This window comes from Teleopsis dalmanni, chromosome 1, assembly GCF_002237135.1.
Source record: "Teleopsis dalmanni isolate 2A chromosome 1, ASM223713v2, whole genome shotgun sequence".
NCBI classification, from domain to species: Eukaryota; Metazoa; Arthropoda; class Insecta; order Diptera; family Diopsidae; genus Teleopsis; species Teleopsis dalmanni.
The window spans coordinates 76,435,364-76,453,733 of record NC_051846.1 but is presented as its reverse complement, the minus strand read 5'-3'; the positions used below and the strand labels follow the sequence as shown (position 1 = coordinate 76,453,733).

At 27.0% G+C, this 18,370-nt stretch overlaps 2 protein-coding genes across 2 annotated transcripts; both read left to right on the top strand.

The window, feature by feature from the left end:
* Positions 1-872: 872 nt before the first annotated feature.
* Positions 873-6,972, top strand: LOC119667148 (ubiquitin-protein ligase E3B). The gene is made up of 13 exons (XM_038076437.1): positions 873-1,033; positions 1,091-1,327; positions 1,387-1,457; positions 1,527-1,708; positions 2,040-2,327; positions 2,384-2,479; positions 2,543-2,975; positions 3,037-3,208; positions 3,997-4,115; positions 4,190-4,569; positions 5,265-5,973; positions 6,450-6,538; positions 6,598-6,972. The coding sequence occupies exons 1-13, from the start codon at positions 873-875 to the stop codon at positions 6,880-6,882; spliced, it is 3,222 nt and encodes a 1,073-aa protein (XP_037932365.1). The 3' UTR covers positions 6,883-6,972.
* Positions 6,973-8,461: 1,489 nt separating this feature from the next.
* Positions 8,462-12,766, top strand: LOC119669115. The gene is made up of 5 exons (XM_038078896.1): positions 8,462-8,485; positions 9,601-9,631; positions 11,015-11,212; positions 11,282-11,729; positions 11,787-12,766. Exons 3-5 carry the CDS (start codon positions 11,175-11,177, stop codon positions 12,690-12,692), a joined length of 1,392 nt encoding a protein of 463 aa, XP_037934824.1. The 5' UTR covers positions 8,462-8,485; positions 9,601-9,631; positions 11,015-11,174; the 3' UTR covers positions 12,693-12,766.
* The last annotated feature ends 5,604 nt before the right edge of the window (positions 12,767-18,370 follow it).

Below are 18,370 nucleotides of genomic sequence, written 5' to 3'. Positions count from 1 at the left end.
TTTAAATAATTTTAATTTCAGTTAAAATTAACAAATTTTTAATAAGTTGAATATATAATGTTTTTTAAACGTGCTGGGCTCCGCAGTGAAATGATCAAACTATATGGATATTTGTTTATGTAATACTACATCTTTACCGAAATACAGAGATATCAGGTTTGATTATGTTTCAGGCATCAGCTGATTCTGTATATTTAAATTTGAAAATAAAAACAAATGGATATATATTGTAAATAGAATTGATATATTTAATAAGTGATTATATTATCAAATATTTTAATTTTACGTATTTAGTGAGAAAAATTGAAAATAGATTCTAAGATATTTGTGATTTTATCGCTTTATTGACTACCGAGTTCTAAACTGTAACTGGGTTTCATAATTTTAAATGTAAATATTGCACAGTATTAAGTTTATTTATATTTCATGATAATATATTAATTTCTTGATAGAGCAAAAACCCGATAAATGCATCAAATAAGTTTTAATGATAATATAAGTATGGTAGCTTGATTTATATTTTTGACGCCTGTAAAAAGTGGAAAGCGGCGCAAACATTTATTTGTCATCTGATGCTATCAGGGAAAAATCTTTAATACCGATGTATGTATGTTTACAAGACAAAATGAAAATAAGTAAAAATGTGAATTGCTACAGAAAAATAAATATTACTGAGTGCTGGAATATATAAACGAAAATGAGCAGAATTAACATTGTTTTGTAACATTTTAGGCGTTATACACGCAAATTAGGTTTTGTGTGTGCTCCTTTGTTCTTAGTGGTTTTTGTATCATTTGCGTAGGACAATTTATAATAGAAAAAAATTATACACTTTGCATAATAGTTGTATTAAATTAATAATATTAAATACAATGTTTACTCATGGTGAATCGCAAAAATCCACGTTTTTGGAGCAAAACAAAGCTGCTAGAGAGGAACGCTTGCTGGAAAAAAGACGAGAGTGGGCGGCTGTTCGTATACAGGCAAGTTTAAAAGGCTTCGTAGCACGTAGGCGTTACTATAGAAGGATAATGTAGGTTTAACAAAATTGTATGTTAATTTACATTTTTAAACTTTTCATATATTTCAGCAATGATTTTGATTCAGTGGTCGTATGCAATGTAGACGATAAGAATTTTGAGTTTTTCTCAGCAACTAATGTTTATGTTCTGGTAAAACGATTTTTAACAAATTTTTATAAACTAACAGAAGATGGTGAAAAACTGCGTGATCGCTATGAGCAGCTATGTAGATATTTAGTAAAATCAATGGAAGCTGACACTCCAAAAAATTCATATGCTACGCTTTGTCTACAAAAGGACAAGAGGTAACAAGGCAAAAATATTCCTTTTGTATTTTGTTGTAATTTGATGTTAATCTCTGCAGCTTACCATGGATTGCACATATAAAAATTTTTCTAAATATTGCACTACATTATTTGGAAGATATAAAACCAGGTATAGACATTGGACATGCAATTATTAAGAATTTATATGTAGAAACACTTAACCTTTTTAATATTATAGAAAATCATACAGATAGCATATCCTTAGCTCTATATTTACATACTTTGGTTGTTTTCACGTCTCCGAAATCTTGGGGCATTTTACGCCACAAACAATTTGAAAAACTTCAACAGGCAATGCAAAAAATTTGCTGCAATATTCAAGGATATTTGGTACAAAATGGTTTCTTTAGAATTATGCGAGTAAGTATTTTGTAACATATCATAATATATTTAAAGGTTATTTTTAATCAATTTTAAAATATAATACATTACAATATAATACATTTGTTTATAATTAAATTACATTTGTAGACGGTAATTTCAGTCTTTCAAAATGTTGAAAAATATGTAATTGAATAAATGAATTGTTTTTTAATATTAATATTTAAATTTTAGATAGAATAAATAATAAATAAAATAAACTTAAATTTTAAATCAAATATAAATTTAAATACTAAGCAGTGCGTCATTTAGTATCATATATTATTGTATTAATCATATATTAAAATAAAGTATTAAATTTTTTATTTAGTCAGTGTTAATAAAAGGCACAGCGCGTGAAGATCTAACATTGAAGCCAGTATCACTTCAAGCTATAATCACTTTGTGTACACGTCCACTCATAGATGGAGACTTCAGTCGCAATTTATTCGCACAATTTCTTACAGAAATATTGTCTGTGCCAGCTTTAATCTATCACTTAAATGCCAACGCACCTCAATGCATTGAACAAATGTCCTCCATGTGGATTTTAAAGCGTGCATTGACATCGCTATCAGATGACTTGAATTGGTTCAAAGATTTTGGTGACAATATGCCAGTAAGAATACTTTTAAAATGATTAAATTTAAATTTAATTAACATTGATTTTTAAAGGGTACAAAAGCTTTAGCATTCCTTGGGAATATTGTCAACTTATTTAATATTGAGAATTCCATGGAAGCAAAACTGTTAGCATTCCCATTATTAACAGTAAGAAATATATTATTAGTTGTTAATTAATGTTAATGAATTTCGATATTACTTAATACTTAGAATACGGCTACCACTTTATTGGAAAACATACCGAATACAGTGACCACTAAGGGAGTATTTACACAGTGGCATGAATTACTTGGCTGGCATACACCATCATTGGACTCAGCACAAAATCAAAATGTTCATTTAATAAAAAAACAATTTTCCATGTTGTGGGGCCATAAGTGTATTAAAATATTACTTGGAGATTTACTAAAAGAAGTCAATACAAATTTTGAACGTATAGAATTTTTACCGCCTAGTCAAGCATCCACCAGCAATTTAATACGTCGTGCACTGGAACGCAACTCATCTCGTGGAAATGCAAGCAAAAATAATAAACAATGGCGCAAAATTGATAGTAACGAAGTCATACATGTATCACGCATATGTGCTACTTTTTATGCTGCCTTAAATACATTATCTCAAATGAAACTAGATATATTAACTGGTAATTACATGATGATAAAATGATCAAAATAGAATATATTAAATAAATAAATTATTTTTAGGCATATGTTACAATGATAACATTATATACGATTTATGGCTATTATTAACTTCATTGGGTCCCAATTGTGGTATGAAAGACTTTTTGGAAATGTTTAAATGCGAAGGTGCAATACAGAAACCACAAACTGCAATGCTAATGTTGTTCTGTGACAGTATGACACATTATGTAACGTAAGTGTTTGGCTAACTTTAATGCATTTTTCGTTTAAAGTTTAATTAATTTTAATGTTAGCTCACAACGAAATAAATAAATAAAAGAATACAGTAAACTTTATAATTGCAACTGCTAACTAAAATATGTGTGAAACAAATATATATTTTTATCTGATGACGCTAAGGATTATATTCATTCGAAAATAAAAAAAATTTGCTTGATTTTAAATTGTATTAAAATAAGTATCAGGCAATTTGAATTTGTTTGGGTTAGTGTCTTGTATATCTATTCCTTTAATTAAATATTTTTAGGCTAAAGTTTTCAATTAATCTATTATATTTAAAAATCATCAATATGATTTCAAAAAGTTAGAAAAAAAACTATATAAAATATAAGCATAAATTGATTTAAATATGACATCGTTTAATTCCTGACCGAGAACATTTCGTGGGTTATTTTTTAGTTTCTTCAAATGCACGTTAACTTTAATATGTTATATATTACAATTGATATTAAATAAGTTATTATTTTATTAAATTTATTAAATAATAAGCTGTTATAAAAAAATATACTTAATTTTTGAAGTATAATAATATTAAAACTAAAGAAATATAAATAAATTATATAATAAATATAGTTTTATTTGGTACTTAAACAAAACTTGTAATTAATAAATATATATTTTTATATATATTTTTGTTCTTATTTTCATTATTTGTTTAATGATACTCAATATATAACTTGTAATATGGTATAAACACAATAAAAATATATATAAAAATATTTTAATTTTTCTTTTTTATAGTATTTTGGACGAATATGAAATGTACACCGAACAAAAACCATTTTTACTCAACGACTATGTTATGTTAACATATTTTTTAAATAATCTATTGTATCGCTTAATTAATGACAACGTATTGGGTAAGAATTCTGAATATATCAAATTTGTTTTTTATTTTTTGTATTTTGTATTTTAATAAACTAAATATTTTTAGGAACAAAAAGTGTTACTCAATGTCCCATATTTATATCATTACATACATTGCTTCTATGTTTATATCGCCGAGATTCGAGACGATCTTTTACTCCAACTAATCATTGGTTAATACAGGAAGTAAAACCATCTACTTTCATAAATGATTTAGAGAAGGCGAAAAGACATGCCGTAATATTATTACAAAAAATGCCACATATAATACCACATGAAGATCGTGTTAAATTGTTTCGAAAATTTGTGCAAAATGAAAAAGCCGTTATGGGTTTAACAGAAAGTGCTTGTGCTTCACCACGATCAGCATTAATAGTTATACATAGAGAACGCATTGTTGAGGACGGATATAGACAATTGGCTTTATTAAGACCACATTCTTTAAAGGTAATAATTGATTTTAATTTTATTAACATTAGTATTCAAAATTAGAGCTAAGAGTGAGCTTTTTTTTTAACATGGTCACTCGCCGTTTTGCATATCTCTGCCATAGAGTAGCTTTCTAATTTAGCTGTTTATTTTTAATGCGCTTATATGTGAGACGTTATCATTAAGGTAACACTTGCTTGGGTGAATAAATAGTTTTATTTTCCTTTTTTTTTGTGGCAATATTCTTTTCAAATTCATGGTCTATAATTTTATAGTCATAACAGCCTTGTCTCCATTAAAAATATTGAAAATTAAGTATTGTACAGCAAACTTTAGCTACTTTATGTTAGTTTTATATATTAAACTTTGTTGCTTAAATTTTCCGTTGCTATTTTATTTTTATTAAGAAATGCCTACGAGTCGTCATACAATGAGCCTAATGCCTATGTAGTTTCTCCTAAGACGTTCTTCGTTAGAGCCTGCCATATTAATAGTAATAAATATATCTAATTTGAATTTTGTTAAATAAAATTACAATGCATTTGTATTTTTTAAGTATATTAATAAATACTCTTATAAAATATTGTATATGTATTTTTTATAATATAATTAATTAATATAGGTTCCTCATAATGAAACCCTTTTCTTTTTTACTTATTTTTACATATTATTAATACATATTTTGAATTATATAAATTTTTTTTTGTTTTCAGGGTGTGATACGTGTTCGTTTCATAAATCAACAAGGTCTACATGAGGCAGGTATCGATCAAGATGGAGTTTTTAAGGAATTTCTTGAGGAAACAATAAAAAAAGTGTTTGACCCATCATTAAATCTATTTAAAATTACCTCAGATGAACGCTTATATCCTTCACCAATATCCTATGTACAAGATAATCATTTGCAATTATTTGAATTTGTTGGTCGAATGTTAGGAAAAGCAGTTTACGAGGGTATTGTTGTGGATGTACCGTTTGCTTCATTCTTTTTGTCACAATTATTGGGACAAACGCATCAAGCATTATATTCATGCATGGATGAATTGCCATCATTAGATAACGAGCTGTATCGCAGTTTAACATTTATAAAACACTATAAGCAAGATGTTTCGGATTTAAATTTGACATTCTCAGTTGATCAGGATGTAATGGGAAAAATTGTAACACATGAATTACATCCAGGTGGTAAAGCTCGTGCAGTAACTGATCATAATAAGCTTGTCTATATACATTACATGGCTTATTTTCATATGAACACGCAAATTCGAGAACAGACACAAGCATTTAATCGTGGTTTTCGTAGTATAGTTAATCCAGAGTGGCTATCACTTTTCTCACCACCTGAATTGCAGAGACTTATTTCCGGTGACACAGCACCTTTAGATTTACGAGATTTACGAAAACATACACAATATTATGGAGGTAAGCATAATAGTTTAAGTTAGTAACCAACTTTTACAAACATTTACACATTTAATTTTTTTATTTATTAAACAAAAAACTATAATTTAAAATTATATATTAAAAACAATATTTTTATAAATCACTATTCCGTTTAAGTGGTATCGCTAATAAGATTTAGTTGAAAATTTTTAGAAAATTAATAGTTAACTTAACTCAACTACTTCGGATATTTCTATTTTATGCTGCTATGATATGATTTAAAAATCTTCAAGTTTCTGTGCAGTCTACGGTGGCCATAACACTCGTATATAGTTAGGTTATGCATACTTTATATATGAATGTAATAAGTATTTGTGCATATGCATATGTACAACAGCGCATTAGTTACTTACATTATTAAATTTTTTAAATCATATAATTTATTAAATAATAATAATTCAATATTAATTAATAAATGTAATTAATAAATAAATTAATTAATTTTTGTTTTTTAGGATTTCATGACTCTCATCGTGTTGTTGGATGGTTATGGGATATTTTAGCCAAAGATTTTTCTGAAGAGGAGCGTAAGCTTTTTTTAAAAGTAATTTATTTATGCAATTCAACATAAAATTTAACATATTAAATAAATTTTTGTTTCAGTTTGTTACTAGTTGTTCAAAACCACCGTTGCTTGGCTTTGCGCATCTTGAACCACCGTTTTCAATACGTTGTGTTGAAGTTGGAGATGATGAAGATATGGGTGATACGATTGGTAGTGTAATACGTGGGTTTTTTACTATACGTAAAAAAGATCCACTTAATCGGTTACCTACTTCATCGACATGTTTCAATCTGTTAAAGTTGCCAAATTATCAAAAAAAATCTACACTGCGTGATAAACTTAGATATGCTATTAGTAGTAATACTGGATTTGAGTTATCATAAGCAATGAGAAGCTTATCACACCTAGTGAGCTTTATATGTGTTATATTTTTAAAAATTAAAATTTTAATTTCACTTTTTATTATAACTCAAATTAAAAAATATTAAGATTAATTCTAAATATAACATATCGATAATAATTTCTGTATCTAACTTGTTTATATATACATACGTAAACTAATCATTTTTTTATAACTTAAGTTAGACAATCTCCTTTAATATTTAACAAGTAACAACAAACATTTTAATAAAAATATTGCAAACTTTAATATTTGATGTCAAACACTGACACTTGTGCAATTATTTTTATTTAGTATTATATCTGTTATTAATTTTTATTGTTAAAAATATTATATTTTTACTTTAATTTGACCAAATTTACTTTTAATAAATTGTAAAATTTGATATAGTTTTTAATAATATTAAATGTAAGAGCATTAAACTATATTTGATGTCAATATGTGTTTTGGATTGTTCATATAACTGTGATAAATATATTTTGAAAAAGAGAAACAAATAATATGGTTTTCTTTAAATATTTTGTCTTAAATGTAAACAAATATTATAAGTATATGTCTGTAAAAATATCAAAAAAAAAAAAAAAAAATGTATAATATATAAATAATTTTTATTGGGTGTATTTTGAATAAAATGTAATGATAAAAAATTTTCTTTTTTATATGTTTTTATAAAAAAATTGTGTCGATATACTATTTTACCTTACTTATTTCTTTTCATTATTAAAATAATTTGCGATTACAATTTAATAGAATTATTTTTGGTATATGATTTACTTAATCATTTTCGCTAACAACAAAGGGAATTATATAAATTAATGTTTTCAAATTGTTTGCGAATATAAATAACTATTTTTTTGTCACTTTACTTAACAGATAGATTCACATCAAATAATTAAATGATTGCAGTTCTATATTTTTATTCGTAGGTTGATATAAACAAGAAATTTGCGCATTATATTCAATTATTCACTTATTATTTATTTATGCAGAGGGTCATAAGTACTTGAACAGTATTTTCAATATGAATTGAACACATAAGGGGGTATTACTTACTTACAGCAGTACTTACAGTGAACAACGTAAGTAATCAAACACTGCTTTATATGTGTATTGCAAATATAACAGTATTCCAATACAGATAAGAGCAGTTTCTCTTATTAATGACTTCAAAAGCTGTAAATAAAAACTGTAACTTCAGAAGTCAGAACAACACTTAAAGCTCTACAGCGATTTTATATATGATTTGTTATTATTGAGACTTTCTTTTCACTCTTCTTCGATTAGTTCTATTGATTGCTGCATCAAATGCACCAGCAAGTGTTAACGGAGTAGTAATTTTAATTTAAGTTATTATTTACTGTAATTTCACTTTTTTTGGAAATATTTTATTTTTAAAGTTACTATAAATTATATTTGATCGAGTTCGAAATAGTATTGTGATATAAGTGAAAAGCAATTTTAAATCGATTTGTGGAATATAGCGTTATAATATAAATAAACGCAAAAATAAATATATATTGATATTATATTGATGTTAAATATAATAAAACTGTGAAATACTGTAATAAGAAATTTAAAAACTAAAAGTAAGTGAAGTGGAAAATATATTTAAAGTATTTGATTGATTTAAAATGAATTATTTGGGAAAAAATTTTTTTCTCTTTTTTTAGCAGAGCTAACCGTTACGACTTTTTTACATGCATTGAGATGCGTTTTTTGTGGTTCCGTATTTTTTGCAATGTTGCCATTTTATTCTAATTAAAATTTAAAACAGTATTTTATCGTAAGTGTGATTGAATGGTTCTTAAAAATGCCTACAAGTTAAAAATAAAAGCAAAAAGTAATTTTTATAAATGATTTAGAATTTCATAATATAACAAAAAAAAAAAAATTATTAAAAATAAAGGATTTGAACGGATAATAATAATAAGTAATTTGTTGAAGAAAATAGAAAATTAGTTTTGTCAACTGGTGGTGCGTTTGTGTAGCTTATTAGAAAATTTCTCTACACAAATGCCATTTTTCGTTCTCTACAAAAATATCTTTTATACTGTTTTCACAACTTTTTATATTCACCTCAGTGAAGTTATCGATAATAAGCACAGTCGACGAATTTAAACAGTTAACATTGTTATTGCTTTTGTCATTTTAATTTTCCTGTTTTATTGTGGCAGTTTTGGTGTGTTAAGAAATTTTGATATTTTAAACATATTTAATTTCTTATAAATATTTTATTAAAGGATTATGTGCTTAAAATTAATAAATGTCAACTGGTTTTAGTTTTTAATTTGTTTCAAACAGTTTTAATCTATACAAAAATCTTGGTTTCGCAGTTTATTTTAAATAATGTATAGATTATTAAGATAATAACTATATAAAATAAAAATAAACTTAAAAAACCAACTAAAAAGTTTTAAAACACTTTATTAATAAGTATTTATTGCTTTAATAATAAATTGATTTATAGATAAAATTATCAAGCAGGCATCTATCATTTTAATACCTTCTATATAAGCGACTTAGTAACAGTTTTCTATATATGAAATATACATAAATAGAAACAATTAAAACGTTCATAAAAAACTATATGTATGTCTAAGTTCATAAATAAATAATCAATATATTATGAATTATTTATATATATTATATTATATAAAGTTTTAAAAACTATTGTTGAATAATTTATTGTTTTTTTTTTTAGAATCCAGAGATATATTTTAGTGTTACGAAAGGTAAGCTTCTATTTAATTATTTTAAATTATTTAAATTACTTTAATGATATATATTATTAAATTATTATCCATTAAATTTATTTAAAATTGTTGTAAATATAAACATTAAATTTCGTTTAATTATTTAAAATTAGAGTTATTTAGATATGGTCTGTAACTTAGAAAAGTAGAAAAATTGTATGTGTTCTTGTTTTTGTATCAGGTATGAGGTATCAGGTATGATGATTTTTACGGTTTTCCGTAAAACACTCGCTGATTGTAATATCTTATAATTGTAAAGTTTTGCAGAAAATTTAAATTGAATTTCAATTTAAAATTTTTTTAACAGAATATTAATTGAAGAAATTTGAATAAAAATAACTAATTAAAACGAAAAACAAATTTTTCTTTAATTTTAATTAATTTTTGCAATTTCCTTGCAAGTAAAACGTCCAAAAATTAGAATTAGATTTTTCCATACATTAAACGCTCTGAAATTGAAATTGAAGAACAAAAATTATAAACATTTTATAATAAATTAGTTTTAAACAAAGAGCTAATTCATACTTTTCTTGTTATAATTATTTATTCATTCTTTCCGATCTAATCAATTCAACAATAACATAAAAATATTGAAATTCATAAAAGCTAATGTTTTTACCGCTAAGGGTCAAGTTATACAGACAAGCCAAACTTCTATCAAAGTTGGCATCAGATTGGGTTAAATATTGGGTATTACTCTGGTTAGAGCAAGTTCTCACTTATAATAATTTGATGTAAGTAAATATTTACATAGAGTAAATATTTAAATTGGTCCTCATTTAATGGGTAAGGGATATTTGGGATTTGCAGCGGTTGACAACTAAAGTTGAAATGTTGTAAATATTAATGATTTCTAGTTGCTTTTATTTCTATTTATTAAGAGTTTTAATCTTAAGATATCCAAATATTCGTCATTAGCCGGTGGCTGATAAAAATTATTTTAAGACGTTTAGTCAGAAAAGAAACTCTTCTTCAGGTCCGTGTAAAGAAAAAGCATTCAGCATTTGTTATATTGTTTAAGCTCTTGAAAGTTACAATTTCAGACAGTTTCGCCCTAAGATAGTTATAACTAAATTGAAGACCACTTTTATAAAAAAGGATCTTTATAAGCAAACTTTACTTTAGAAGTCTTTTAATTTCAAAGACGTTTTTGCATTTCCACCAGATTTGTAGGATTTATGATTCCCTTTCATTGTTTCCTTTAAATTAGATATGTTATTTTTACTAATTGTTATAAATCGAAATGACCAGCATTGATCTATAATTTGAAACATTTAGTGAATGTAGTAAAAATTAATTATTGGCAGAATGAATTTTTCAAAACTATAAAGTAAAATATACTTGATGTCATTTTAATTGCAGTGGGTGGCTACGCTATCTCGACATATATTATTATAGTTCGGTTATTTTGAATTTTGAAAGCTTGGAACTTCCACAGTTATACTTAAATTACTCACCTTTGTGATATACAATTTTTTTCCAATTAAGAAATATTTCAGAACTTCGTTTTTGGCTAAATAAAATGGATTGCATAAAAATACATAAATGGCACAGTTTAACGTAAGTATAATTTAATATTAATGTGTATATAAAATGTATTTTTAGATAATAAATAATTTTGAATTGCAGTGAAAAAGAAAAAATAAATGCTTTATGTGAAGGCATTCCTACGGACTGCACCCTTTCTGCAGGTTGTCCGAACTCATTAGAGTTTTTACGCTGTCATCAAGTTATATTGTCAAATTGTTCTGATGTCTTTAAATGTATATTTGATAATGAAGGCTTAACCGATGTTGAAGTTCATTTGAACTATGTGGATGCAAACACTGTTCAGCCGTTCGTTGATTTCATTTATTTCGAAAACAAAGAAGAATTACGTAGGTACCCTCTTCATGTTCTTAAAGAATTGGTTCACCTTGGAGAGCGTTTTAAGATCAATGATCTAGCTAGTATATGCTTAACTGTGATGGACGAAATTGAAAGCGAAGTATCTTTGAGAGATATCGCTAATTTCTATGAATTCGCAACCAAAGTACGTAATAAAAATCTGATTGATATGTATCATCGTAAAAAGAATGTAAGTGCACTATTTCAAAAAACAAACTCCTAAATTTATATTTTATTTGATTTTTAGGAATGGTTTAGATACGTCAAAAGGGAAAAAAATGATATATATTGTTCTTTGATATACGATATGAATCCAGCTTGTTTTATTGATTTTATAAAAATGTTTGCTATTAACAATGTAAGACATTCTTTTGAAATGATACAATCTTATATAAAAAAGAATTTCAACGGGAAAAATCAAAAATTGTGGTTTGATACAAAATGTGAAATAGAGATTTTTAAAATCAGCGAAAGTAATTCTAAATTTACTGAAGATATTTCTAAAACAACCGAAGATAATTCCAAAATTACCGAAGATATCTCTAAATTTACCGAAGATACTTCTAAAATTTCCGAAGATATTTCTAAATATTCCGAAGATAACTCTAAAGTTATCGAAGGTTCTCCTAAAATTGCCAAATATATTTATAAAAAACCAGAAGAAAAATCCAAGAAACTAAACAGTGATCCTAAAAATCTCAAAGATAATTCTAAAGAATCTAAGAATGATGTGAAAATTCCAAAAGATGATTTAAAAAGTACTGTCGATACTCCTGAAGAATTGGAGAAGGATTTAAAATATTCTGAGATTGATATAAAAATTTTAGAAAGAGATTTAAAAATTTCTGAAAATGATTCTAAAAAAATTGCAAGTATCTCTGAAGGATCCAAAGATGATATAAAGAATTCAGAATATGGATCTATAAATAGCAAAGGTGGTAATACTGAAGCGTATCAAGATATAAATTCTGAATGTACTTCTATAGATGCAAATATTTCTTACAAAAATCAATTTATTATAAATATGTTATTAAGTTTGATTGATTTCAAACGTATGACTTTGACTGATTTTCTAAACGGCCCCATTGACTCTAATCTGTTAGATGCTACTACAAAACTAGAGATTTTGGCAGAAATTATTCCAAAGGATTGAACGTATCTACATTTTTTAATATAATAAAAAATTTTTTTTAATGAATACTCAATATCTAAAAACATTTACAATAAAAGGGTTTTTGTATTTTTTGATTATATTTGAATTATTTATATATAAATTCTAAATTTCTACAACTATAGCTTTAGTTTATTTTTAAAATTGTATTTTGCTTTATACTTCACATCACAACCAATAAAAGAAATATGGAAAGAATCGTATTAGAAATCATAATTTATTCCGTATAATCATAAGACGAAAGTAAGTAAATGTGCTTTTCAGGTTTCGCACCAATTTAATCAGAAGTTTTTTGTGAATGTAGTTATAAAAATTATAATGAAATTGTTCGACTATCATGAAACGTTTAGATAAATGTAGATAAGAAAATTAATAGTATATATATAAATTAGCTGGTTCGATGCAGCAAAGGGTCGGATGAGTTATCCTTTTTATTAAAAAACATGAAAGGAAATAAGTAGAACATTTGTTGAGCTATGCTACGTTTATATTCTATCTTACTGATGATAACTCTATTACAATAGGTGTCGACGTATACAATGCTGAGGCAGAGATCTGTTGAACGATCATGATGCAATTGTGTTATCCATCTGTATGGAATATAAAGAGATGTTGCTTAGACACAAGTTGACAATGAAATGTTGACATATATGGATATTATATATTAAAGCAGCACAGGCTACAATAGAATGACCTGTTGCTTTGTATGTGTACAGTAGAATTTCTTTATCCATGCCCCAAGAGGATATCGTAAGTGCTTTTAGCACAGTACTACGGTTTTCAACTGAAAGCATAGCGCTGAGCTAAGACACCCAAGTTCAAGGGTTGTGAGGAATCTGGATTAACAGTTAAAAATGAGCAGAATTATAGAGTTCTTTAGTCCAGGCAGTATGATGTATAATGGTGGACCTACAAGATTTATGCTCCGCTACCAGTCTTTTATACGTTTTGGATGATATGAAAGTTAAGTAAGATATGTAGAATGTGAGTCAAGACTATGATACAAAGAATCGGAAGTGCTTAAAATATGTATTAAAACGTGGTCTGAAAGCCTTGGCTTGGCTGATCACATTGAAGACATTATCTGAAAATAATAGTGTGATATTGTCGAAGTATCAGTTCAAAAAAAAATGCATTTTTGTTTGTATATCTCAGGCTATTATACACAAAGTCGATAATATTATTGTGCACAATGAATAGGGTAAGGAATAGTGATTTGTACTGCTTTAATAAAGGGTAATATTTTGAGAACGACAATTACTTAAGTGGTGCTCACGTTTTGTAACGATGATTGTCGTTCACCATTTTTCGGATGTCGCTCTTCAAGGTAGCTATGTAAGATCTGTAAAGTTGGTTGTGCTCTTTGATAAATGGCAGTGTGTCACTAGAAACATTTGACTATGATCCTACCTTTAGAAATTGCTATAGCAGCTGATTAAATAGTAACGATGACTGGCAATATAGAGAAGATATATATATATAGGAGATATCTTGCAACAAGGTCCGTCTCGCAGTTCAAATAGTTTTATGAGCTTCAGGGTGTGCCTCGAACTTAGCGGGATATTAACACTTTAAATCGATGTGACGTGTAGCTACGAATTTACTAAAATTGACATCAGAGTAGCTGAAATATTGGCTGGTACTCTGGCTAGCAAGTTCTCACTTATAATCATTTAGGTGTAAGGTTAATCATTTTGAATTGCAATAAAATACTCTCCTGGTAAATCGGTAGGCTTCAAACCCACAGAGAGTAGTAAACATTCAAATAAGTCCTTATTTAATAGGTAAGTGATATTTGGAATTTGCAGTGGTTGGCAACTAAAGTTGGAATGCAGTAAATATCGATGATTTTTAGTTACTTTTATTTCTATCGATCTAGACTTTAATCTTAAAACATCAACATAGACGGTGGGTGATAAAAGCTCACTACGTGAGGTTGAGTCCTGCTGCAGAGAAGAAAATTTTCTTCAGATCCGTGTAAGGGATGTATTGCAATGTTTAATACGAATTTTGTTAGACAATACCAGAGTGCAATGCATACTTTTAGGCATATTTTTCGATTGTATGATATTTTTTCAATTTGACTAAAATTCTTCAAAACGCTAAATTTTTTAATTTGAAATCAAATTTTATTGATTCAAGATAAAAGTATTAAAAAAAAATTTCACATGATTTTAAAATGTTTTATAATACATGTAGTCTAGTTTTATTTACTTTTATTGATTCGCGCTTATGTATTTATATATCCCAGATTTTACGGCACACGTAGTATACAGATTATATTCAATCAGGAAACTGAAACTCCTTAGGTTAATCAGTAAGTGAAGTAGCCTTGTGTTGATTCCTTGCGCAAATATTTTAAATAATATCGACAGTTGCAATATTCAAACCTGGGGAGTACATTTATTTATAGTATAAGTCATATGAAAATAATTGGAAAATATAAAAAATTGGATAATATTGTTCCATATATATATGTGTCGTACTATAAGACTAACTGCTATTTAAAACTCTCTAAATTAATAAGTTTAATAAACTCAAGTAGAACTGTCACAAATTTCATGATTTGAAATATAAGTTAAGCCCATGTAATATTATGTTTCTAAATATCATATTATACTTTATATAAATTTGTTTTAAATTTTCATTTTAAACCGCAAACAGATCATTTTTGCTTTCCGATAATTATAATCTAACCATATTTCTCGACTTACATAGAATATAAACTGTCGAACTACAATGAGTTTTTAGAAGCACAAGATTTGTATCTAATTTTTCCTACCTAAACGGATTTGTTTATTGATAACAAATAAGGAGAAAGTAATATTAACTTAGATATGTGAGGAATAAATAGAGAAAGGCTACTAATGCTTTGCCAACCAATGGCAAAGTGTAATTTGATAAAGGCCAAAAAATTGTATAATTATTCATAATAATAGAACTTACTTAACTTCTTCATTGTTATATAAAATAATAGTAAAAAAAAATGTTTTGCGAAAATAAAATTATCAACAGTTGGAATCAATTGGAGGATGTAATTTTAAACTAACAAATATATTTTTTAAATCAAATGAACAATATTTTATTAAAAACTAAACCTGATACAGCTGTTCACGTCAACAAAAAATATTTTCAAGTAATCAGTAATAGAAGGGTTTTTTTTGGAAGTACTTAAAGAAATCTAATTAATGCATTATATTGTTGATAGGAAGATATTTGCTAATATTTAAATTTGGTAACAGATTTCATGTGATTAAAAATTGATTTAAATTGTTAAATTCAAATTAATTTTGTAAAAAATATTCGTACGATTTTAATTTCTCAGGAACGTCTAACTAGTAATTGACTTCAGTAAAGAGTGCTATTTTGTGCAACTTCTTCCATTATGCTTTAGATAAATATAGCTTAGTCTCCGAAAAACTTGGCATTAAAGTTGAAGACTTAAAAAAACGTATTAAACCTAAACCCTTTTGCACCAATACTTTTTTTTAGACTTTGCAAGATATCAGGAAGAGGTTGAATTTTAAAATAAAATTAAGTGAGATTTAAATTAAATTAAATTAAATTAAAATTATATTTATAAAATATTGTTCTCCCCCGTGCGAATCGTATAGTAACATTAGCAAGACTTTCTCAGTATTACGTTCCTAGATTATGTTCTATACATAAGAAAGAATATATAAATCATGCAACAAATAATGCAGAATAGTATAAACAGAATATATAGAATACTATTGAAATTTAACAATTGAAAAAAAAATATGATTAATTAATTCAATTATTCAACAGCTGGTTTATGATTTTGTTGTAATATAAACACAGCAAGTGAATTTGTTAATAAAACTTTCACAGCAAATTAAGAAAACTCCAGAAAATTGTGCAAACATAAAAATCAAGTACGGCTTTGGGTCAGTTGGTTAAGGAGCGCTGACTCTGAGCTTCAAATTTGGCAGAGCACGAACTCGATTCCTGGTACTTGCAATCTTAAAAAATTATTAACGAATAATTAAACACAAGAATTATTTCCAAGACCATTGATGATGGGTATGATTAGCCAAAAACACAATTGATTGAAATAATATATAAAAGAATTTTTGTTGTTGTAGTTCACTATTTTTCGAAAACCTCTTAATTAAAATTAAGTGAAACGTTTTAAAACCATTACAAATATGATACACTTTTTAATAAATAGTAAAGTACAAAACTTAAGTAGATATACTTAGCTAAAAACCGTTAATTTTAGTAAGAGCTTGAAATGTACAAACGAAAAGTGTTGATGCTATAGGTTCCAGGTTATTATGTATTTTTGCACGAAAGAGAAAGCAATATAGAAAAAGGCATATATTGAAAATGTCTGAATATTTCAGATATTTTCTCAATTTCGTAACGTTCATTACGTTGTTCAAGAAATAATTAACCAATTATTTTTAGAATTTTTTGAATAATTTAATAAATAAAAATTATTAAAAAATTTAAGTTTAAGTTCTTTAATTAACATTTGTTTTCATCATACTATATAAATTTTTTTTTATCGTAGAATTATATTTACCACACATTTCGTCGAAATTAGTTAGATAGTTACTGCGTTACACATTTTATACATTATATAAAATATGTAAATATTTAATATACTTACTTATGTAATACTTTAATGCACTATATTATTATGCTCACTTCCTCAAGTGGGGTATAGAGTCTCAAAAAATATATATAATTATTCTAAATCTGACTCTATTTGGTGCTTCTCTGTAGACGTCGTTCATTGTATATCGTGCTTTAGCTAGCTCACTTTCGACCGTACTTCTTTAAGTTTTCGTTGGCGTAACAGGTCTTCTGCTACCTTGTGGTTTTATGCCAACGCTTGCCTCACTATGTAGCTTCTCAGTTGCCTAAGCGTATAGTCTATACACTTCCACTTCCATTTCCACTTTCTCATTTTTATTTCATTTTGTGCTGTTTTTTGAGTGGTTTGGTTCAGCAGGCGTTCATTTGGTATTCGATTTGGCGACCATATTTCAGAATTCTTTGTAGACACTTGTTGACAAACACTTGCATCTTTCTCTCTATATGTATGGAGTGCTTCCATGTTTCACAGCCGTAGTACAAGATAGATTTCACATTTGTGCTGAACATTCGCAGTTTGGTCTGCCTCCTGAGTTCATTGGATCGCCATATATTGTTAAATTTGCAAAATGCTACTTTCGCTTTGTTAATTCGAGCATCAATATCTTCATCAGATTCGCTCCGCTCTTTGTCACAATGCTTATCAGGTAGGTAAAAGAGTTTACACATTCAATTTCTTCTTCACCATTTACATGCAACCTTGCATTTTGAGCTGCGCTGTATCCGCTCATTATGCTTTTTGTTCTTATTTTTTGCCAAACCGGCAGAGTCTGGTTTGTTCATATCAACTGGTGTTATTCATCAAGTTTGTGACTTAACAGCGGGATATCATCGGCGAATTCTAGATCTTGTAGACATTTAAACAGTCCCCATTGAATACCGTTGGTATATTTTAATGCTCTGCTGAGGATATTATCTAGCGCGATAATGAAAATCAATGGTGACAGTATATACCGTTGTTGCAAACCTATGTTGATGTGAAAAGACTCAGAGAACTGATTATTGTGAATTACTCGACACTTAGTACTGCAACGTAT